Source organism: Podarcis raffonei, chromosome 6 (genome assembly GCF_027172205.1).
Source record: "Podarcis raffonei isolate rPodRaf1 chromosome 6, rPodRaf1.pri, whole genome shotgun sequence".
Lineage (NCBI taxonomy): Eukaryota > Metazoa > Chordata > Lepidosauria > Squamata > Lacertidae > Podarcis > Podarcis raffonei.
Window position 1 is genome coordinate 49622729 of NC_070607.1, and position 25096 is coordinate 49647824.

General features: G+C 46.9%; 1 protein-coding gene across 2 annotated transcripts in view; it reads left to right on the plus strand.

Moving 5' to 3' along the window:
• Nucleotides 1-4544: 4544 nt before the first annotated feature.
• SLC6A9 (solute carrier family 6 member 9) overlaps nt 4545-25096 on the plus strand; it is a 55187-nt gene continuing 34635 nt past the window's right edge. Inside the window, exons 1-2 of one of the 2 annotated variants that reach the window (XM_053392685.1) lie at nt 4545-4564; nt 13992-14137. In XM_053392685.1, the coding sequence (XP_053248660.1) occupies nt 14108-14137 (30 nt within the window). In that variant the 5' untranslated portion in view covers nt 4545-4564; nt 13992-14107. Of the gene's footprint in view, nt 4565-5300; nt 5652-13991; nt 14138-25096 lie in introns of those variants that run through there. The other variant, XM_053392684.1, reaches the window with a different exon arrangement.

Sequence of the window (25096 nt, forward strand, 5' to 3'; positions counted from 1 at the left end):
GCTATTCCGGCCCCATCTACTACTAGCACTTTTGCATCTGTTTGGAATGTCATGGATATGTTACGGTTATGCTACTGACATATACATCTATTAGCTGGCCTTCTGGACATCACTGATGCCCATTCACGCATGTCTCCTCCCATGCAGGAATGCCCTGCTGCCTTGTGAAAAGTTTTTCTTCTTCTCACTCTTAAATTTTTGTTTTTACTGTTCCCTCCCCTTCACCAGTGCTGCAGCTATGTATGTTATTATTTTTTTAAGAAAGAAACTAAGAAGGACATTCACAGCAGAATGGTTAATTCCACTCCCCCAGCCCCACCATAAAAAATAACATATGAGGACAGGATATTTCAAGTTAGCATTGCCTAGAGTGCATAGGTAAAGGTAAAGGGTAAATAGGTAAAACAGGGGTAGGCAACCTAAGGCCCAGGGGCCATATGCGGCCCAATCGCCTTCTCAATCCAGCCCACAGACAGTCCAGGAATCAGCGTGTTTTTACATGAGTAGAATGTGTCCTTTTATTTAAAATGCATCTCTGGGTTATTTGTGGGGCATAGGAATTCATTCATTTCCCCCCCAAAAAATATAGTCCGGCACACCGCATGGTCTGAGGGATGGTGGACCGGCCCATGGCTGAAAAAGGTTGCTGACCCCTGAGGTAAAGGGATATAGGTGACACTGTGGTCTAAACCACTGAGCCTCTAGGGCCTGCCAATCAGAAGGTCGGCAGCTCAAATGCGATGGGGTGAGCTCCCGTTGCTCTGTCCCAGCTTCTGCCAACTTAGCAATCTGAAAGCACACCAGTGCAAGTAGGTAAATAGGTACTGGTGCGGCAGGTAGTAAACGTTTCTGTGCGCTCTGGCTTTTGTCACAGTGATCCATTGTGCCAGAAGTGGTTTAGTCATGCTGGCCACATGACCCAGAAAGCTGTCTGCAGACAAAAGGCTGCAGACAAAAACCTTGGCCTGAAAGCAAGATGAGTGCCACACCCCACAGTCACCTTTGACTGGACTTAACTGTCCAGGGGTCTTTTACCTTTACCTAGTGTGCTTAGTTAAATAATCACACAGATCCCTTGTTGGTCATCATGTGGAGATAGCCTGAGCCTTTCATCTTGCCTTCTAAAGAACTTCAAGTGTACGGCATAACCTGAAGCGCTGCAATGTTTGTTCCTATTTCTTTGCCAAATGCTTCTGATTGCCAATCCTGCTAATATGTACCAAGCACCTGCTTCAACAGTTTCCTGAGATAAAGATCTAATCTTCCGCACTCATACAAACAGTCATTATATATCCTATTAGTTGTTCAGGAGCCACGGGGCTCCATTATTTGTGCTGCAGTGTGAGGTGTGCAAGCTTTAAGCAACTCTTTGGGGATCCTTTGGGAAGAGGTAGAAATCTGCCAACATGTGAGGTAAACAGACTTCTTAAATATGATCTACTGCTATCCCAAAGGAAAGCAGTAGATCATATTCAAGAAGCAGTGGATTGTAACGCTCTAAGAATGCAGGGAAAGGTATTATGAAATAGGCACTGATGTGGGAGCTGATCAGGAATGTGGGCTTGATGCTGAGCAATGGAAACAGTGGGGGCCTCTCATGTGTGAAGGCTCCCTACCATGGGCATAGCCAGGATTTTTTTTTAATAAGATATTTATTAAGATTTTTTTAAATATTACAGTGAAAATGGAAAAAGAAAAAGAAAAATACAAAATAAAAACAGTTAAAAACACATTGATTTTCCGTTACTTATTTTCCTTAAGCTTATTTCCCCAGACCTCCTCATACCTCCCTTTTTTGTATTCTACTTCGATTTATTAGTTCAGCAAATCCTTGCCATTAAGCTTTTACCCATTTATAAGCCTTTTTTCATATTCTCTTAAAGCATTACAGCTGGAAACCACTTAATTTCTATCCAACATCATTCTAACATTCATTAATTTTACAAAATTTCTGTAAATAGTCCTTAAATTTCTTCCAATCTTCTTCCACCGACTCTTCTCCCTGGTCTCGAATTCTGCCAGTCATTTCTGCCAATTCCATGTAGTCAATCACCTTCATCTGCCAGCATAGCCAGGATTTTTGTTGGGGGTGCAGAACCTCAGTTTGCTATGTATTTTTATTGAATTTTATTGATTTGGGGCAGTTGACCCTCCCTGTCCCCCCCCGGCTATGCCAGTGCTCCCTACCACCATCAGGTCTGGAGGCCAAAGGACCCACACCCCCATACCCACTAAAGCTCTTTCACTTTCTGCAAATACCATCTTCAGGAAAAAAGTAAGAGATAAGGATCTGTTGTACTGAAAAAAGGCAATTGGGAAAAGTTCATCACCCCAAATACCTGCTTATCGGGGAGGTGGGGATTTCTGGTGGTTTCCATGATAAACTGAAATGTACGCTGCTCCCTCTTCCTTAATTTCCTCTTAGATAACGGGGGAAAAGCCTGCTTGTGTGCAAGCCCTGCTCTTTTATTTACCTCAGAGATGGGAGATATGCGAATAAGCAGCCAATACAAGTTTCTGCATGCAGCGTGTGCATGCTTATCCATTTATTCAGAAACCACAAGCTCAGTCATAACTTTTACTTTCATGCTTCTTGCCCAGAAGGGCAGAGTTAAAGGCCCTTTGCCTGCCCAGCAGTCTCATTACCTGGGTCCACAAACACGAGAGAGTTTTCAGACCTCAACACGTATGTTCTCACATGCACAAACTGACTGCCAGCAGTGCCAGGGCTCCCTCTCCCCCCCCCCCCAGCCCAACACTACTCTTTCTTTGCTGCCCGTGGCAGCCATTTTGTGCTGGCACCCACAGCACTTGTATCCAGGGCTGGCCCAAGACATTTTGCCGCTTGAGGCAGAACAGAAAATGACACCTCTGCCACAGCAGGCTCCTCCTCCTCCACCACCAGCCCTCTGCTGCCATGTCCCACCTCAACCTGGAGGAGGCCCAGGTAAGCCCTGGAACACCAAAGGTGGAGAAGAGAGAAAAGGAGGTCAGAGAAGAGGAGGTGGCAGCAGCCCTGCGTCTTCCCAGCCTGCGCATGGGAAACAAGCACAGGAGGTGCGCTCCTCAGAGGTTTGGATCTGCTGCCCCTCCCAGCTGTCCCCAGCCTGCTGCCGGACCAAGGCTAATGGGCGGGTCAGTCTTGCTTGTCTCAATATATGAGTGCTGGCACCTCATTTTTTTAATACCCAAAAAAGCACTGCTTGCTGCCATACCTGGCTGTTGGAACATGTCCCTTAGAAAGCATGTTATCTGTCTAAACAGAGATTAGGTATCTTTCAACATTGTGTAATACTTCTGCTGTGCTGACAACTGTGTGATTAAAAAGTGGTAAAAGGGTGGATTTTCCTACTTCCCCAACACACTTAAGCTGGGGTTCTAGCCTTTACTAAGGCTTGTGAGTAGAGATGTAAAGTAGGAGATACTCTGCATAAGGTGCAAGAGGCACACGCAGCAATGAACTCAAAACAGCCAATGGCTAAGCAGGAGTTGGCTACTTTGGAGTCTCCCTCTGAAGTCCATCCCTAGTACAATTGTACAGCTGAGCCTTCAAACAGATTCTGCATGATAAAACAGACGGACAGAAAGTAGTCTTCCTCCTCCCCCAATGTGCTCATGATGTAAGGAAGAGATATGCTGACAGTGGTGGGGGAGGAAAGAGGCAGAGGTCAGTAGCAGGCGCTCTCTTGGTCAACAGGTGTCCCCCCCCCCCCGTGACGCGAGGTGGAGCAGCAGCACCAGCGACCTGTCACAGCGATGATTGCTGGAATCCGTTGCATTATTCACTGGCACTTGTGGCGCCTGTCCTATAAAAGAAATGCCACTTCAGTACAATGATGGCATCTGCATTTGGGGTGAGGGGGGCGGGCGAGGAAGCGTCACGAAACACTTCTACTTGTCTTCTGGGGGACACTGTCACAGCCAGTTGCACCTTGCTGCGGCTTAAGGGGGCGATTGTTGCTGGCAGGTGGGCGCCGAGAGTCAGGGGCGGAGGGAAGTCGACCCTGGGAACTTTTTTTGTTTAGTTTGAATTGATTAGCAGACTCTTTGGCTCAAAGCTGCGATCTTCGTCCTGGGATGGATGGAGGCAGCTTTGCTCCCTGCCCCAAGCCCCCACCCGCAGGCCCCAGGGTGGACCGGCAGGGGGCGGCAGCGCGCAAAATCCCTCGCTTCCCTGGCGCAGCAAAGAATCGCTGCCACGTAGCAACACGCAAATCTCGAGCAAAATTTGTGGACCAATTTAACCGGGGGGGGGGCGTTTCATACTCTGGGGCTAGGGTAGAGGGGGCGCTGCTCTATCCCTCCTCAAGTGGGCTCTTAACAGCACCTGGGGCAGTTCGTACATAGAAGGGAGCCCCGCGTTTGTCTGACCAAGGCTGAGCAATGCGATCCCTTTGCTTGCAAGACGCAACAAGCCGGGCGCCCTCGGTCTTGGGCTGGAGAAGAAGATCGAGCACTCTCGTGGGAGCGGGCCCAAGATGATAGGGCAGGGCAGGGAAGGGAAGACACGAGGCTTCTAAGGCACGGCCCCCCGAGGCTGGGGAACCATCGCTGGGATCGTCAGGTAAGAAGGGGCCCAAGACAACGAGGCTTTCCTAGAGAGCAACCTGAAGCCTTAACAGGTTTATTGTCGGCTTCGTCCGATGCATGACTGGAATGAGGACCTGAGGCACCTACAGCCGCTGCGCGGGGTCCACCCAAAGCACCTCGGGGGCGCGCGCGCGCGTCTTCTCTGGTACGTGCCTGTCCAAGGTGCTGCTCGGCGCGTGGGGGCTTCTCGGGTCTGCTAGCGGGAGCCCTAAGAGGGAGGGGCGCTTGCGCGGATGTCTTCCTGGTTGCGCATCTATGTGCCAAGGGCATCGCACATGTTTCCACGAGAAAATGTACGTGCCCCCAGCCGGCTCTCTGCGTCGGTGTGTGTCTGTCTGAGAGAGAGGGAGAGAGCGCGTTGCGCCGGTGCCCCTTCGGAGTACGCGCGTGGCCACAGCCATCTGTTTTGCTCCGCGCGCTTCTTTTGTGCGTCCGCGCCCCCTGCGGCCCGTGCGCGCGCGCCTCCAAGCCGAAGCATGCCTTTGAGGTATATGTTTTCCCTGTCATGTGGGTGGCGACGATATTTATTGACACTGCGCGCGCGAGGAAGGGGGCCGCCTCTGGGGTCCCGCCGAGCCGCCTCTCTCCGCCGCCGCCACCAGGGCTCTGCGCAGCCCCCTCCCCAGAGCCCCACGGCGCGGCAGGGCGGGAGCAGGTCGGGGAAACAAATCGCCCCAATCAGCGAGCGGGGCGGGATCGGGCGGGGCGGAGCCGGCCAGGAAGGCGGGACGTGCCCGCCGCTGCTGCTGTTGCTGCTGCTGCCGCCCCCTCGGAATCCTCTCCCAGAACTTTCATTAAAGTCGGCGTCCCCCCCGAGCCCGCGGCAGAAGAGGGACTGTCGGCTGCCACGCGCGGACACGCTGCTCCCGGGACGCGCAGCAGGCGAGCTCGCTGGGTGCGCGGCGGCAGAGGAGGCGAGGCGAGGCGAGGCTGAAGGAGTACGGTTCGGGCTGATGCAATTTTCTCAATAAGAGGATCCTCCACCTTGACAGCGCGCCTGAAAAGCCCGGGCGAGGCACCGGCGGGGAGCGGCAGGAGGAGGCGGGAGCGGCATGGCGAGGGTAAGGCGCGGGCAGAGAGAAAAGGATCCCGGGGCTGGGTTTGGAGACACGCGCGCCGGTGTGCGCGAGAGAAAAAGAGAAACGAAGGGGCGGGGAAAGCGTGGTAGGAAAGCGTGGTGCCGCCGAGGAAGCGCCGGCGAAGGTCCGGAGGCGGCGCGGCTTCCAGTGTGTTCCATCCGCCGCTGTCACCGGAGCCGCCTCGAGGCGAGACCTGTAGCAGGCAGCCTCGGAGGCGGGCTGTCAAAGGGTGTCCCGGACCCCTGAGCTTTACGGAAACCGCCACGCGGGAAGGGAGCGGGTGCGCGCGGCCTGTCTGGACGCCGCGGGTTTCTGGCCTAGGGGAGGTGAAGTTGCTCCCGGGGGCCGGGGGATCCGCGCGCTGTAATTTTCCACCCCGGCATGTGCGGGGGCGGGGCGCGGAGCAGCTCCCACGTGGCAGCTGATGTAACCCCCCCGTTTTCTTGCCCCCTCCGCTGCTTTTAAAGGGATCGCGCGCCCTCTCTGGCCAGGTGTTTCGGACTTCTCTGGATTTGTTTTCACCCACGGGGTGTGTGTGTGCGTGTGTGCCGGGGTGGTGGTGCTTCCTCCAACCGATGCTGTGGTGGGTTCAGTATTGTGACATCATATAGAAAGTGGAGAATGGTGTGGATTTGGAGTTGAAGGAGTGACTTAATAGCTACATCAGCTTGGGGGTAGTATCAGTGAGAGGTTTTTGCCAGCACTTGTCAATGGTGTGCCACCAGGATTTCTCTCTGTGTGTGTGCACGCCACACACACGCACGCACAAGCACATTATACCGAAAAAGAACTTAGTTTTTCACTCAACTTTGGGAGCCTAAACTTGCCTCACAGTATCCTATGTCCTCTTTCTAGCTTGGCCACATGACGACTTGTAGAATTACAAATATGAAAGTTAAAGGTGTTCAGGCAGTAGGAAATCAGTTAATGCAACAATGTACCTATGGTATGGTGGGGGGGAAATCTACACATAATTTACATATTGTTAATTGCAACAGGTTTGATGGCTGCAGACAACTTTGTTGAATGTGCTGCTAGCTTGCCACAATAACGTGCGCCCAACTAAAACAAAGAGCCTAAATAATAGATTCAGTCCTGAGGATGGACTGAAAGGCACAAAGCTCACTTCGCACTCAGAAATGGAGGCTGTTCAGTTACAAAGAGAGACTGAACAAACTTACAAAATTACTCCTTCTGAATAATCAAAACAGCAAAGACCCTTGTGGCACCTTAAAGAATTACATGTTTATTGTGGGTCGGAGCTCACTTTGTCAAATGCCTGAAGTGAAATATACGTTGACCCTCCCTGAATACAGATGAAAGAAGAAAGCGGGGAATGAATGTATAATTATTTTTTGCTGTGATATTATTTTTTGTTTATGCTGTCACAAAACTAGCATGGCTACCCCCTGGAGTTCTTATTTTAAAAAAAGAATCTGTAACAATGTTTTATTTCCGATTATGAGGAATAATCTTCCACCAGATCTCCATTTCAGCCCATCAGCAAAACAGTACCAACACTCATGGGCTGGGACGTGCAAGAGTCACTAGATTACATCCCAGATCAATGTTTCATTCTGAGACAGTCTCATCCATCCTTGAGGAGATAAAAATGCAGGTTGCCCTGTTCCACATAACCATAGTGCTCATGCATGTCGGCGCTGTGCGTTAAACCACAGAGCCTAGGACTTGCGGATCAGAAGGTCGGCGGTTCGAATCCCCGCGATGGGGTGAGCTCCCGTTGCTCAGTCCCTGCTCCGGCCAACCTAGCAGTTCGAAAGCATGTCAAAGTGCAAGTAGATAAATAGGTACCGCTCCGGCAGGAAGGTAAACGGCATTTCCGTGTGCTGCTCTGGTTTGCCAGAAGCGGCTTAGTCATGCTGGCCACATGACCCGGAAGCTGTCTGTGGACAAATGCTGGCTCCCTCGGCCAGTAAAGCGAGATGAGCGCTGCAACCCCAGAGTCGGCCACGACTGGACCTAATGGTCAGGGGTCCCTTTACCTTTACCTTTTATGTCAGCATCAAGCTGTTTGCACCACTGAGATGTGGACGTTGCCAGTGTGGTTTGGGTGGTCCTCAGTTTCCCAGCATCTGGGTTCAGCAGCTTGAGTAGCCAGACATGTAATCCTAGGGCAGTCTTCATTATTGTGTCATGCTAACCCTGAGTAGTGAATCAGTGGCAAGAGTAGAGATCTGATTACTGTTAAAATAACACTTTGGGCTGAGCTAAGGCCAGGATTTTTTTCATAGTATGAAGTGTGATATATTCCCGCCAGCTCTCAGAAGTTCCCTCCCACGAAAGTCGTTGCTGACTCTTCCAAGGCAATTGACTTTCTTGCACGACTTCTGATCCCCTTATAGTTGTGACGTACAGCTGCTGAAGGCTATTCAGTGAACCAAGACATGGTTGGCAGGAGTGCTCCCTCCCCCTGGCCAAAATGCAGTGAGTGTGGCGGGGGGGGGAGAGCTCCTTATTCGGTCCCGTGGGCAGGGTGGGTCAGTCCACTTGAGAGAGAAAGAGTGTGTGGACAAAGTGACAAAGTGGCTGTGAGAGAAAGTGCCATCCCTGGGCACAGCTTCCCTCGTGTCCCCTTTGTGAGATGTCCTGCTATTTTGCAGGGTTTCTTAATTGCACTTCCGTGCTTTTGGCATAGCAGAGCAGAAAAACTTTTCTGCATCCCAATTCAGTAGCTGCTTGTTGGCAGGACAAGGACTGCTCAAGTATGAAAAGGGAGCCATCATTCTGGTGTCTATCTAGAGTGGGGGCAAGTCACTCAAGCTTAGGAACGGGGTAGATTCCCTATCACATAATGCCTTCTGTGTCGCTTCATTCCTGCACCTCCCCACAGAGCATACTTTCCCCCCCTTGTCTGATCCCTGACAGCTTGAGGGTGTATCATTCACGTACTTCCTTATATTTAGGACACCGGAGCAGAAAGGGCCTCTGTTCCAGCTGCTCCTCAGGGTCCCTTTGGTTGCACAACGTCTCCTCTGGCCTCAAGAGTGTCCTTTGTTATGCTGCATTTTCACCTTGGGTCTTTGGCTAGTTCCTTGCTGCAAGCATAAGAGTGTGATTATTATGGTGTCCTTCCTTGAAGTGAAATGAACATTTATTTGCAAGTGTGCACTGGGCAGGATCCTGAGGGCAATTTGTTTGCTAGGCTGGTGGTTTAAACACCTTTCTGGTTGTGAGAGCCAGGCTGTGAAGCAGCAGAGATGATTATTACTCATGCCTCATATTTTATGCTGGGCCTGTTTCCTGGTTATAATGTTGTGGAGACTTCACCTTTTACCTGAAACAGGGCTGCTGAAAACTCGTGTGTAGCAGCCATATATCCAAGATTGTGCATACTCTTACATTTATTTATTTTTTAAGAGAGAGATCTGCACAGAGGTTGCCACAATTTGTGGTAGCAAGCATGTAAATCAGATTTGCACCTTTTGCATATCACCATTTCCCTGATTTCCGAAGAGATTTGCAGGGTGCTGTCACGCTTCCTCCTGAACTCAAAATCGTGTGCTTATTTCCCTTCTGGTTTTTGGGACTTGGATGTTCAAGCTTATATTTGCCTTCAGAACTGCCAGAAATTTGCTTTCCACCCACCTCTTTATCAACAAGAGCTAAAATTCGCAGGATGCTGAATTTTCTGGCTGCTTCTAAACTTATGTCTGTACTTCTTATGTTGTATTTCTTCCTTCCTCCTCAGGAAATAATAATAATAATAATAATAATAATAATAATAATAATAATAATATGCCAACAAATTCAAACATCAAACAAGGGCTAGCCCAAAACATTTTGCTGCTTAAGTTGAAGAACATGAGAGCCTCAGTGCCACCTCTATCTAAAATTAACCAGACTGGTGACATGTTAGCATCCTCCACTCTGCCTGGAGGTAGAGGTCTGGTGTGGGCTGTGTGGCACACACAGAACTGCTGTCCAACCTTGCTGCTCCCCACAACCTAAATCTGCCACCTGAGGTGAACCCCTCTCTCTGCCTAACAGTATAGTTGGCCTTGTATCCTGCCACTGCTACCTCTCTCTCCTCTTCTTCACTTGGCAGTTGTTCCCTCCCTGTGTTCTTCAGAAGCTCACTACTTGGAGGCCTAGAGATTGCAGTGCACCATTTTTTTAATGTTCCCTTTCCCAGCGCACAAGATCACACCCTTATCATTTGCATTCAGCTGGAGTAATGATCACTCCTTCATTTAATGCTGCCAGTCTCTAATACAAAGTGAAACCCCACCTCATTGCAGCCAGCATGTTATAGTTATATGTTTAACATACATCACATGCTGTGTTTGAATGCATTTTATTTAAAATGCTGTAAAGGGAAGTTTACCCTAGGCAAGAAGTTTCACTCCCGCAAAAATGTCAGAGAAGGCTGATATTTTTGAATTGGTTCTTGTTAAAGATTGTCTTGTGTTGGAATACAAACAAATGAACAAGGAAAGTCTCTGCCTTTGATTCATAGAGTCTTTTTCGCATTTCATTTACATTTGGTATGAGACACTATTGTCATAGACACTGTGTGGTTAGGGGAAAAGAGAGGGGGAGGAGAGAGATGGGGGGATAGCGATCTTCCATTCTATTGCATAGTGTTTGCACAAGGTTTTTGTGTCAGCATCATGTGTGTAGGTCCTTTATTTATATATTTATGTGTATTGGCATTGTGAGAGATTAGAGGCTTCAAAGCTTGCTTGGTTGCAGTGTGGTTTGTTTGTATCTGTGAGCTGGGGGAGGGTGTTGTTGGGTCAGATTAGCCATAGTAGTTTGTATGCTGTTGGGGTGGGATAGGTCGTTGTCTTGTTGTGCTTTATATGTGATCAAAAAGAGCTACACCGGGGTGAAGGTGTCCTCCTTTGCTTGTCCGCATGCTGCTTTAAGCTTAAGTCACTTACTCTCAGCAGCTAGAAATATTGTAACTAGACACTGGAAGGACCCATAAGAAGTGAACATAGACCACTGGTACAAAAATGTATGGGAAGCCGCCCTATAAGAAGACTGATACTTTTTCATTCAATAAGGTAAACTACCTGGTGATTCATCACAGGAGAGCCGCAGAGCTCTCACAGCAGGAAGTTGGAACTTGAGAAGCCAGCATGTGTTTCTGGGAGATAGCTGGCAGTAGCAGCAGTGGTTGCAAAGAAGCTCTGCAATGATGATCAAGCTTAGGATCTCTCTCCGGGTTCAGAGAGAGAAAAGTTTACTGAACTGCATAAAGGACCAGACCCCATTTCTTATTTCCAATGTATTACTTTTGTTATTTTGCAATGTTTATCTCATTTTAACTAGTATTTAAGATGGTTCTGCAGTAAAGCTTTGAAACTTATTCTTGTGGTAGAGAGAATTCATTTCTACACAAGTTCCAGGGCAGGGATTTCACTGACCAGCTCCTAACACAGCACAGTGTAGTAACTAAATGACTAAGCTTTGAACCAGGAAGCCCCTTGTTTAATATCCCCTCTTCCATGAATTTGGTAGAGGCTGTTGAACGAGACATATTTTTCTCCAGTCTGCAGTACAGGGCTAATAATACAGAGTACCCTAGATGGCTGTTGTAAGGGCAACTGACAGTGTGTATAAAGTGCTTTGAAAATTATACAATATTAAGTATGAATATAATCATGTCTCCAAAGAATGGCATATTTTTGAGTGCCAGGCAAAAAACATTCCTCTTCTTTCAGGCCTTTGGTTAATTAAAGCCTTTTAAACGGGGGGTGGGGGTTGTTATTGTTTTTGTCTGTTATTATGTTATATATTTTTGTGTTTTTATATTCTAAACCATCCTGTGATCTTTGGATGAAGGGTGGTGTTGAAATTTAATTAATAAACATAAAATATGAATATATTTTAACTGATCCATGAGAAAATAGTTGATGGAAGAAATGGGATGAGAGGCAAGTCTGTGTGCTCATACTCATGAAGCTTCTGTTCCAGTTCACTGTCTTTAACTATTCAGGAGCTGCCCTTTCAAGTGTCCAGGAACCAAACGTGCCCTGTGGTACTGAGGTTGCCACCTCTGTCCTGGAGATTTGAAAAAAAAAGTGGCAGTGACCACCTCCTGTTTTTCTGTAGTGAATGTGCCAGCTGTTTAGTAGTTGTCTTACAATAAGATATCCAGGGCCCAGTTTTGTGTTCACTGTCCTGTTCACAGGAAGTGAAGCACAATTTGTTCAGCTTTATTGCTTGCTGAATACAATTAGCATCCATAGAATGTCAAGCAAAAGGATCTAGCCTTGTCCTGAAGCTGAAATGGAGCGCTGTCCTCCCACCCAACCCCATGGCTCGCTGCATTTCATCCAAACTAGTGAGTCCGCCATGTTATTTATAAACACCTCTCTCTTTTGCCCTGCTCTACGTTTGCAAAAACCCAAGCCATACACATTTGCTTAATTATATTGGTTTACATAATTTATATTCAATCGCGGATCCTGTGGTCCTGATGTTTTTTATTTAGTCGTTAGTGTTTCCGAATTTGGGTTCTGAATTTCGATTCAATAGTTTAGAGAGACTTAATGATTGTGTCTACTTTCTTGTTGCCGAGTTCTGCTTTCAGTGCCAGTTTATCCTGGTACTCAGAGCCAAGTATATTATGGAAGTGAAGAGAAGACCAGGACTCTGGTGTTCATGCTTCCATGTGCACATTCCCCTAGCAGGAGACCAGGTGAAGAGAATGAGGTGATGTTTCCTCCCTGGTGACCAGAAATGTCTGATGCAGCTAGGTCAGCCCCCTGGGGGGGGAGGGCACCTGGGGCCCACCATTGTAAGGCACAGGCAGAAGTGGATGCTCAGATAGGTCTGCTAGGAGCTGAGAAGACAGAATTACCAGGACCCTTTCCTTACAGTAGCCGTATCCATGGAGTGACGGCTAAGTGCAGTGATAGTACATGAAAAAGAATTTTTAACACTACTCATTGCTGTGTGCATTTTGGGTGGTTGGTATTCAGTCTCCATGGGGTATTTGACCCCTGGCATTTAACATGAACCTGGGCCATTTGAGCTGAGGGTCTGAACAAAAGTCAATTCAGGTTTGCTTTCTCCAAGTCACCTTATCTGGAGTTGAATCATCGCAGAAGAGAGAAAAATGACTCGGAATTTGGGTCCCCTTTGTGTGAGACAGTAGAGAAGGGCTTGCACACTTCATTCAGCTCCTTATCTCACTGGCTCAGGCTCAGCCACCAGCAAGGTCCCTCTAAGTACCCACCCTGTCCTCTCCCCACCCACCCTTTTCCCCATGTGCTAGAGTTTATAGAGGCAAACTTTCATGCTCTGCCCCCTTCATGACCAACAACCAATTCACTTTTGTCGCTGGTGTCTTACAAACTATCTCGGGCGATGCCTTTCCCTGCCACAGACAGACACACAGACACCATGGCTGTCCCTTTTTCGCTGCCTGGCAGTACCACCTGGTCTCTAGCACAATGGCAGAGCTGACCTGGCACGTGACTAGGTGCACCAGGGTGGAAGGCAATTGCCTCCCATCTGTGTCCTCAGTGGCAGCTGTGCCCCTGTGCGTGTTTGGTGCCCTGAAGACTTCCCCTGCCCTGAGCACTGGCTACACTCTTTGCAGCCACGTGTGTGGTTCTTGCAGCTTCTTCCTGCTTCAGAGATGGCAATAGGCTGAAGGAACCAGGAATGACGGGGCAGATATAAGTGCCTGCTAACCCAAACTCTGTATCCCCTCCCAGCCCTGCTCTCATTTTACCATCTTTGGGCATATGCTGAATGTAGACTGGGAAACGGCAACGTAATTTTTGCTGTAAAAAGAGACTGCAAATGCACCAGTCTTGGTCACGTGTGTTTGTGTGTGTGTTCCCCTCATTGAATATTTAGAGCAGGGGTAACTACCCCTGGCCCAGAGGCCTGATCCAGCCACCTTCCCAAACCACCTCCCCGCCCCTAATTTTGATGGCAGTGGCAAAAAAGTAGTGCTGGTGTGGATGAAGTAAAGTAGACACAGAACTTGAGTGGTCAGGGAGGGTTCAAGTTCTCTGCTCAGCACCCTGATGGGGATGCAAATCTCTCATTCTGTGGTCATCAGATCAATCATCTGATGAGCAGAGATGAGCAATAACCCCCTCCTTCCACACTGATCTGCTGGAGAGGGGAGCTCTGTGTGTGTGTGTGCAAATGTGAGGTGACTGCAATAACTTTAGGCCACACACACCATTAGTATGTGGCCCCTGCAGGACTGGCCAGGAGTGAATGCGGCCCTTGAACCTCCCCCCCAAAAAAGTTTTGTCACCCCTAATTTAGAGGACAGGAGTCTTCTCTTGTTTCATTTTCTCTAACCAAAGCCCGTTTTATTCTCCACAGCTTCCTGTCTCTTTGGTCTAATTTGCGCTTCTGTCTGAGCTCTCTGTGTAGCCTGGGAAGCCTAGCCATCAAGACGGACAGTGGGCAGCTGGGCGCTCACATCACGGCCCCCAACCATGGCAGAAAAATGCAGTGAGGGGTTGCTGGTGAGTTTGTGGGGAATACGTCAGGTTTGAGTTGGCATATTCTGCCCTCTTGGAATGCAGGGGAGAGGGATCCATGGGTCTCGGTGGTCTGGGGGGGTGATGGTGAGGAATTGTTACTTAATTTGTTTGCTGCTTTTCTGCACAGATGTGCCCAAAGCGATGCACTACATGAGAACGCAGCAAAGCAGCATTAGCGTAAACAGCTCAGTACCAATTCGTTTCAAATCATAATACAGCAATCTCCACAAAGGAGTCTGTTTCATTAATACTATACTGTTATAACATAGTACATTCATTTCAGAATAGGCAGTATAAATCATTAAAGCACAGTATCAATTTATATTATTTATCAGTTGCTAAAGCACATTTAAGCGAGAATTAGATACAATAAAGCTTTCCAGTGTAGCCAGGTTTTCATAAATAATGTAGCCCGCAGGCAGTTCCTCAGATGTGTCAAGTGCAGGAAATCGCAGCCCTATATTTTACAGCTATCGGTATAAAAAGGTGTTAGATGCAGATGCATCACAACAATCTTAAGCAGAAGGGCAGTGGATGTAGAGTCTGGGAATTCCCCAAACTAAGAAAGCACACTTAGCTGCCCTCAGATATCTATGAAAAGTCATATAACTGTTTATCTCTTTGACATATGATGGGAGGGCATTCCACAGGGCGGGCACAACTACCGAGAAGTCCTCATGCACCTGTCCATTTCCTCTTCCCTCAAATAGCCTGGGAAGTGGAAGGCAGGATGTGCCTTCCGCAGGTGCCTTTACCAGAGCTAGGCTCTTCGCTTCTCTCATAGGTGAAGTGATGCTACTTCCCTTAAAGCCCCCCGCTCCGCAAGTCATCAGACATTACCAAGGAAACATGTAGAGTTCTGCAGGTGGGAAATGTTAGCCCCCATCCACACCGCTGTGTTGTTTGTGTTTTGGATTTCTACATTTACTGAGAGCGAGGCTCCCAGGAGACGCCTGAAATAGCCTGCACCCCAGCCAGGGGGCACCGTGCCAGTTTCAGGCCTGGAACATGTGGGGGAAGGGGAGTTTGGATAGCTGCAACACAGAGACACCAAAGCCCCTTGCATTCCATCCATAGAGATTGCAGGTCTTCTCTACTGCAGCATTTCACAGGCACGTCCATGCATTCCTCTACACATTTCCTCTCATGTGCTGCTTTATATTTTTCCTGCATAAAACATCGTTTTGCAAGCACAGAGCACTCAGACCCTGGCATTCGTGCATACAGCACAGCACTGTATGATCTGTGACCCGCACACACTATTTCCTCCCATAGCTTTTTCAATCCACATGTCTGCATGTGTATTGGAATTGTTTTTAGATGTTTTAATTGTGCTATTGCTGCTCTGCTCGCTGACCTGCTGGGTCTTTTTGGAGGAATGTCAAGATACACATGTAATAAATAATAATACATCAATGCATGCACAGACATATTTTCATGCACACAAACACACGTGTAAAGGGCTGTGCCCATTGGGTCATCTCCATTCAACTGAATGTGATTCTGCTGATTAGAAACCAAGTCAGGCCAGCCAGCATTAATCAAAATGAAAGGAGATGATAAACGGGTGAACCACCTGCCCAAGTGCGGTTCAGATTGGCTGAACCTAGACAGCAAAGGGTATGTGTGAAAACTACTCAGATTCCCATATTTGCCTGGTTGCGGGACATTTTGGACTGTGCACATACCCTTTGCTGCCCAGGTTCAGCACTTGGTGTTAGAAAGCATCCCAGCAGGCCTGCAAATGTGTGCACATGCTTTCACATGCACAGGCACTAAGAGCACTGCTCCTCTTTTGCTATATTGCAGTGCTCTTTGTGTGAAATAGTATATAATGACTTGCACATCCTTGCCTTCTTCCCTTGACACAACTTTTATACTGTTGCTCAATGCTCTGGCTGCTACTTTTGTTTCTGGAGTCCTTTGTCAATGTTGTTTTGTGCCCTGGGGTGGGGGAAAGAGGATGTGCGGCGGGGAGAGTCCAGCGTAGCTTTGGAGTACGACATATATTCCGAGTCAATCTTTAACCAATTCTGGGAGTCAGTATTGTCAAATGGGAAAGAGGATGTTTGCAGAGGCTACTAGGACAAGGGAAGGGGTTGGACTAGTAGGTGATCCTTGGGATCCCTTCCAACTCTATGATGGGAAGGTGAATCAGAAATGCCCCTGCATTTCACCCCACCCAGTCACCTGGCGTTGAAGTTTCCTGCTTGCTCTCATGCAGTTCATGTAGTGTCTCTAGGTCACTGGAGCAGGCACTCGGAGCTTCCACAGAGAAGAAGCTAATCCCCTCATTGAGCTGCCTAGACATAATTGAAATAGCAGCATAAACCCATCACCCACTAATCGCCTATCCCAAGACAGTAATAGTATCTCAGAGCCTACAGCTTCTCTTTGAGGTCCAGGGAAAGAATGGGACAGCTCTCTCTGGTACTTCTTTTTGATGGGGCTTGATTTGCTAATGTCCACATTCCCCAAAATACCAAATAAACATGACCTTGGCACAGGATGTCCCAGTCTGGGAACCACAAGCATTTCCAAGAAGAGACAAACAAGGGGTGGTGGTGTCAATAGCACATAAAAACCCTGTTGGTCACCTCTCTCACCTCTTTGTGTCCTGTTCTCCACCCCCCAGTTTGTCCTCTTGGGTAGTTCTCTTTCATCTGACGAGCATTGGCGGACTTGTGGTTGCATAGGATTTGCCCTCAGAAGAGAATATTTCCTGGCTTTTTCAAGGATTGTCTGTCACAAAACATAACTTTCTTATCGCACAGCATTCAACTATTGTCATAATGCCTATTTCTGTTAGGTAGTGCAGAGCAAGACAATTATGCAGTTGTGGGTGGGGGAATAGTTTTGGGCCACTTGCTTCTTTCTGGAGCCATAGTAGCCAAGTCTTGTTCCCCATCTTGTTGCATGTTTACGTGTGTCATGAAATTGGCTCTATCCATAACTGGGGCTCTTTTGGACTGAATTTTTGCAAAATGCCACCTATGCAGCTGCCCAGTCCCTTTGCTCTATATTGGCTGTGGATTAACATAAAGGCAGTAGAGACTGGGAAGTGTTGTTGACACACAGTGAGATCCAGAAGTGCTAGTGGTAATTAGCCTTGGATGGTCCTTTCCATTCATTTGGCACTCTTTGCCGCCAACATCAGCCAGCAGTGCCTGGGGTTCTGATGTTTGGACGGATCAAATGCCCAGGTATGCCCAGAGGTGCCAACTTTGGTCTATTTACCTCTTACCCAAAGTGACATCGTGTGGAGCAGTCTGACGTTGTGGAAAATTACAGTTTTTCAGCCGGTTGGGGAGATGGAGCAAGCTGGGCACAAAGCCACAAGTGAGATGATTGCATGGGCCAGCGATGTCATTCACCCATAGTGCTAGCATCTATTTTGTGGAATTGATCAGTGTTTCAAGAGCCAGGTTTACAGGTATCTGTGGTGCAATGGGGTTTCTCCATCTGGCCTCTGCCCAGTTCAGTCAGCTACTAGGAAATCTGTGGGTACATAATATTTCTGTCAATGGGACAGTGTATTTCCTGCTTCTAATGCTCTAGGACAAGGTGAAAGAAGGAACCATTCATTTTAAAACAGGGAGGAGGAGGAAGACAGGCCACTGAGAAGCATCTAGGTCTGTTCAGCCATTGAAGAACTGTGTGTTCATAGTTCTGTATGTGTATATAATGCTCCCCAAAACTGGTGTGGATGTTTCTCCTCAAATTTCCTTGGTGTTGGCACTCTGACTCCAGCCCTTCTGAGTATGTGACTCTTAGTCCTGGACTGGCCTTGTTTTTACTTTCTGGGGATGGCAGCAGTGCTTGCCTCAAACCCAGAGTTCTATACAATGTAAGAAAAAATGAGGAACAGGATTGTAGCCTCATTCTATTTTCTTTTCTTTCTTTCCTTCTTTCTTTCTTTCTTTCTTGCTTTCTTTCTAAACTTAAAAAGTACCCATTGCTTTGTGACTTATAGTTTCCACACTCCCTAGAAAGATTGGACTTTTTTTTGATAAGGAAATATGAGAAAATGCAAAGAAAATAAATCAGAATGAGCACTCATTAAATAACCAATGTTGTCTGATCACCCTACAAGCATCAGGATGAATATTCAGTGAGCAGGCTGTGTGGAAGCACCCAGCAATTACAGAAAAGAGGCAGAGATGGTAAGACAGGGAACGGTTATGTGTCAGGTGTTAACTCTACCTCTCAGTGCTGTGCTGTGGAGCCAACTTCTGGAGAATTTTGTTTCGGTTCTTTCTGATCAAGGGGGTTTGGGGTGGAAATCCTGATGCTGTATGGCATTCCTACCTCAGAGGGGTTGCTGCAGGCTGGGAAATGCTTTCAAGTGCCTCAGGGAAAGACAGTATCAACATTTTGGGAGTCCAATGCAGGGGTGAGGGCAAATGTGCCAGCAGGACATTTTTAGATCACTTGGATCCTGCTCCCCCTCCACAAGTTCTGCAAATGGGGCCATCATAGTACAGCTTGCAAACACCAGGATGTGGGCAGGACTTGGACCTGAGAAAAACAGCTCTGTCCTGCTGCTTCCTGAGTCCGGATGGACAAGACCTGGGCTCCAGCCAGCTACAGCATCCCTCCAGGCTGCCTGCAGTGGGATTGGGGCCCAGATAGTAAAGGGGGATGGCTAGTGTGGCAGTAAAGGGGGATCTGCAATAGTGTGTAGTGGACTGCAGTACCTTTAATTCAGCTGGGAACTCTGATTTCCAGGGAGATGTCAGGAGACACAGTGAATCCTGGAGAGGGTACTAAGTAGAGTGAGAGAGAGGATGCTGAGCTCTTGAGGTAGCTGCCTTTTTCACTGGAACGGGGATCCATTCACAAATCCCATTTGCTGCCCTGACACTGCCTGATGGGTGTGTGTGTGTTTTCTCCCATTGAGGGGGTGGCATTTCCCAACCGCCCAGCAGAAGTCAGTGCCAGACACTCTCTCACTTGCTCGTTTTTAAGGACATTATGTTTTGTCCTTGGATTTGCCATTGCCTTTGTTTGCACAGCAACCCCTGCCAGCGCCTCCTGACTCTTGGGCAGATTCCCTGGCTGCCCGGGGGCTTGCAGCATCTGCTGGGGGATTTTTAGGCAGACGGGGCGGGTAAAGAGGGCAGGGGCGTCCGTGGCATATACTGCAGTGATGACCCGGGCGGTTGTCTTCCACTTAGCTGCGGGGTTCAAGCCTAATGAGGGAATTTTACTTCTGGGTTTCAAGAGATTTAAGCCTGGCTCATGCCTGCCGGCCTCTGGCCAAACCACCCCCGCTGTGGGTGCTGAGCCTTTACTAGGCTGCGGAAGCTCCTCTGGCTGGAATAATAAGGGGGGGAGCAGAAGGAGGGGGGTTGGTGAGGATTTTCTGCCTGAGCAGCCCTGGAGAATTGAGGCCGGGCTGTCAGCGGGGCCTGAGAAAGTCGCCTGAGGATGTATGTGTCTGGCACAGGCCTCTTTCTTTCCCTCCTTACCCACTTCCTTGCCCCATGTTCTCCCCCCACACCCATGACAGAGACAAGAGCTGCCACCTGTGAATGAGGCAGCTAGATAGGACCCGGTCCCATCCTTTCGAAATGCACCTATCGTATCCTGAGGTGTTATATGTACCTGGCACGCCAGCCCTGTTGCTGATATTCACAGTGTAGTCAAGGGTAGATGAGGCTCAACTGCATCAAGTTGTCTGTCTGCTCAGGCAAAGGCTTCTGTCACTCCAGTCTCTCAACCCCTCCAGCATGACCTGACACACATATTGAAGCATTACACCACTCTTTTCAATGGGTTTCTAAGGGATGCTCTGCTTGATAGAAGATTTGTGGGTTCTCTCTGTCCCCCTGATCTGCATCAACTGAGTGGAAATTTAGAGAGAGTTGCTTGAAGCATTATATGTGATGTGCCATAAGATTGCCTAGACTCCGAGTTACCTCTTATCTATCTGTAGTGTCCCACCAATGTACCTTCATCACGCTGGCATTCTAGTCCTTGGGGGTTCTGCAAATATGCTTGGCTGTTGTCATGCCATAGACAGGCATAGCCAAACTTGGCCCTCCAGATGTTTTGGGACTACAACTCCCATCATCCCTAGCTAACAGGACCAGTGGTCAGGAATGCTGGGGATTGTAGTCCCAAAACATCTGGAGGGCCACGTTTGGTCATGCCTGCCATAGAACAAAGAATAAACATTTAACATGGAACACAATAGCTAAAATCCCAAGAATCCTAGCTTGCTTAAGAACGTGACCTAAGCACACTTACTAGAAAATAAGCTCCACTGAACATAATTGGATTTACTTTTGCATATGATTGCACTGTTGTTATTTTTTAAAATGGTGTTCAGGGAAGATGGCCACCATATTTGAATTGCTAATAATAAAGAGTCTATGGTTTGAAATATACAGGGATTTCCATACATCTTGACTTTTAAATATTAGAAACTTTGTTAGAATTTATTTTTTCTTTTCTTACTGGCAGGTTTTCTTCTGATAGTTACCTGCTGCCATGCTGGTGGTATTACTTCTCAGTAATGGCTTTTCAGCTTGCATGATTGCAGAGAAAAAATTGAAAACACATGGTCCATATTTTAAAAAGCACAGAATACAGAACATTCAGATGAGAACATTAGTGTTTAAGGATTCCAAAGGTCAAAACAATAATAAGCCTAGCTTATCATACTCCTTACAGCTACACCCCACACCAAACTCCTGCATATATTCTCTCTTCCTCTTTACTCTTATCTGAATCCCAACACTTCTTTACCATAAATAATTTAAGATAAAAATCCAAGTTTTGCAAAAACCTTAAAAAATATTTTCCAGCCAAGTATGGACTCTGTTCGCATAGGTTTATGCAAACTTTATTTTAATTGAGAAACTGTGGCATGTTGCTTACAGAATGTGGTGGTTTTAGTGCACAATTATTGATTCTAACCATGCTCTCGTCTCAGTTCTGTTTCACCTCTGTTTGATGGTGATGGTAGAGAATGGAGTATTTGCCAGTGCCGAAGAACCAGATGTTCCAGTACCACTATGTCTGAGTTTTCTTTCTTTCTTAATTTCTAATTAGTTTTTTTAAAAGTTTTTTGTGTTACAAAACAAACAGACAAAGAGGGACAGGTACAGCTATTGTCTCCAATTTCAATTTGTAGTCTTTTTCACAGTTCATTTACATTTAGTGAGAGACACCTTTGTCATAGACATCTTCCTTTTGGGGGAAATGAAAGAGGGGATGCCTGCGTTTTCTGATGTTGCATGCTCAAGGTGTATTTAAGTGCAGAAAGCCACCATCCTTGGTGCCTCTCCTTCCTTTGACATGCTTTTTATAAGCAAATACATATCCTCCTATCCCTGCGGTTACATTGATTTGGATAATAAATGGACTGCACTGGAATAGTAGTTTCCATTAATCTTGGTCTCTCCATCCCCCAGGATAGAACACACACCCCAGCATTGAACGCACACATTCTTCTTCTTTGAACTTCAAATTTTGAAGTTGTCTGAAAACACTGGTAGCTTAAAGATACCACTTTCACACTTTTCCTCACATGGGAGACCTGGAACAGAAAAAAGGGAAACTTTCCTTCCTGATTACAGCAAAATAATTATTTGGGATTAAGGGGGGAAAGCACGCTGGGCATATTGAACAACTTCAAGCTGATCACGGTTTCTTTCTAATGGTCTGATATATGAGTGGAATATGTTTTAAGATATATAGATCTGTCTTGGCTTCTTTTTGCATAAACTTCCACTGCCAGGTTTCTCCCAGAGAAGTTAAAACATGTAAAAATAAATAAGGTAATTAGATCTGTTTCTATTGGTTTAGCAAGCTGCCCTTCAAATCATGCTAAAACCTTTATCTGCCTGAGAAGAGTGTTGTATTATTTCCAGTGGTTGCAGTTTCTTTACTGCACAAAAGTTGGTCTAATAAAAGGTTTCACCTTTGGGCTATGCTCCCTTCTAACTCACCTTCTAAGAAGCTTGACTGAATATAGTTGCACATATGTGCGTTATCTAATCTCCATATATACAATTTCGAATCAGCATATTTAATCCTCCTAAGATGCTCCATATATTGTCAACAGTATAGGATTGGGTCCAGGCTCAGTCCTGTTTAGAATAGACCCATTTAAATCAATGGGACTAAATCTTCTAAAACTAACTGAATATACAAACGTACTGTACTTCTTTGGATTGTTGCTTTAATAGGGCTATTTCTTAGTGGGAGTTTTCCAATAAAGAACCAATGGTTAAGTACAGTTTACATAAAACAGCCACAGGCAACTATAGCCATCCCCTGTTCTATGCCCCCAGCATCTGATAATTGGAAGCTTGCTGCCTCTAAACATGGGGGCCTCTATTTTTAGTTATTTTTCTAAAAGGCACTGTATAGCTCCTATTCCCAATGAATTTTTCCAGCTCTTGGATTTTGTTTTTTAAAAAACATCTACAGTTGTAGCCACAATCATATCTTGTGAAAATGGTTTCTGTAAGTTAATTGTACATTAAGGCTGACATCCTATGCCTCCCTAGGACTAAGCCCCACTGAACTGAGTAGAACTTACTTCTGAGTAAATATGCATAGGATTGCTCTGTAACTTGTACTTTCTGGCGAACACTTCAGAGAGCAAGTCCTTCTAATACACTTTGCCAAAAGTTTTGTATATTGTAATGGCAATGAAACGTCACTGAACTGAAATTGAACAAAGGTTTCTAATCTTCTAATCCTTTGTCCACAAGAGGTTACACAGACAAAAGGTTCCATAGCAGCCAAACTTGTTGACTGATTTGTATTTGCTGCTTACCATTGAATTCTATGTTGCTGTGTTGGGCGTGGGTTGAATGTTTGAGCATCTTCTGGTCTGACTTTCACAGTGGTTCAGGAAGGCTGCGATTCACAGGTTGGGATAGGTTTGGGTTTTAAGTTTTGATCTTGCAGAGCATTGCTGGCTGCTTTACTAAAGCTACATGAGAAATGGGAAACTCTTCTTTTTGTTGAAAGGAAGTGTCCCAAGACCTGTTGTCAGCTGCTGTTGTGGGAGTTCCCGTACATTCAGAAAAGCTGTTGCATAAGTTTATTCACTTATTTCAGTTGGTTTCACATCCACGAAGTGGTAACACCGACTGGGTGTTAGAGAATGAGATATAGAGATATGAGATATAGAGAATTGTTAGAGAATGAGATATATGCATCACGGGTAGTGGGGCTCACCTCACCTCAGTTGCATTGTTGCTGCTTCCTGGGAGGTAGAGGGTGAGGGATGAGGCGACAAGCTTATTTTATAATAGAAATGGCATGCCACTCTACTGTCACTCTCAGTGTTATAGGTGAAACTATCGCCCCACACATACACAGTGAGGAATGTACCCATACTCCATCTGTCTGTAATGGAATATATAGTACTCGTTTGCAGCTATTGTCTCGGAAGTTATTACCACTGCTCCCCCATTCACACTGTACAACAGAAATGGTAGGAGCCTTTACTGTCCCTTTTTAAGAGGATGGGTGAAGTTATGGCCAGATTTTCAGTTCACAGCATTCACCTGCATTCTGAGTAATTCATTGCCGTAGCAAAATGTCAACTGAAGTTATATGCCCATCTGTTTAGATTCTTTTACTCAGTTGTGTGACCAATCTTTATTTTATTTGTTTTAAGATTCGTACCCATCTTTACCTTTTCATGAAACACGTGATGGCTAATGTATTAAAAATATAAAACATATACATTTTTAAAATGTGTAAAATTACAGAAACAATTTCTGGGGTGGGGTGGGGTGGGGTGGGGGAAGCAAAACAAAATCTCATAATAAGCATGGTGAAGGCTTCCTAGAACAAGAAAAGTATCTAAAAGAGTGAAAAATAAAAAGAGGGTGAGTGAAATATCCTAGGGAACAGCAATCCACATTGTGGGTGCCATGGCAGAAAAGGCCCTTTCTTTGGTTTCCACCTGCTGTACTTCTGAAGATGAGAGGCCATGAGGAACAGGATCTCCCACTGAACATAGAAGCTGGGTGGGTTCTTATGGGAGGAGGCAGTCCTTTAGGTATCTATGAGTGCAGCCCAACTCCCCACCCCTCTGGCAGGGCTGTGCAAAGCAGCAGAGCCACAGCAGCATCCGCAGCCCAGCTGCTCGCAGTGGTGGCAGCACACATATGGATTGGGGGGGGGCATGGAGGAGGATTGAGCCTGATGCCATCAGGTGGTGGCAGCAAGACCAGCTCAAGATCCAGCAGATTCTGGGCCAGCGCTGCTCTACTACCTCCCTGCACTTGGAACACCCAGGTTCTGGGGATTTCAACTGGCTGCTGCTGGTGCAGAAACTGCCGGTGGGCAGTTACTCCAGTGGAAGGCTAAGCTCAGGCATCAGTGCTGAGTCGAAAGGTAGCTCCACTCTATCCAACCCCGCCATAGCCAGGCCCAAGAGGGGTTTGGATTGCTGTGTAAGCTCCAAACCATCAGTGGCTTTAAAGGCAATAATCAGCTCTTGGGTTGTGCCTGGAAGCAAACTAGTACCCAGTGTACTTTGTACAAAAGAGGAGTTGCATGTCCCGAATAAACCAGCACCTGTTAAGTCTAGCTCCTGCATTTTGAACTACCAGCAGATGTTTCCAGGTAGCTCTGTGTATGCATTACATTTATCCAGTACAGATGCAACTAAGGCTGTGGCCAGATTTATTCCCTTCCTGTTCTCATCTGGAAATCTACTTGTCCGTAGGAGCCTTTGGTCAGGACCTGTTCTCATCCTTCATATGCTGAGCCTGAGAATAAATACGTGCCTAGGAATTTAAAACAATTCCAAAGCTTGCTCCCACTCTTCCTGGGTTCCTGTAGGGTGTATGTATCCTTGTCGTGTACACAACTGAGAAACTGGGAGTAAGAAGGGCATGCCAGAAACTCTGACCTGCTTCAAGGTGATATACCAGTGGGGATCAGGAGAAGAGATGTGCAAAT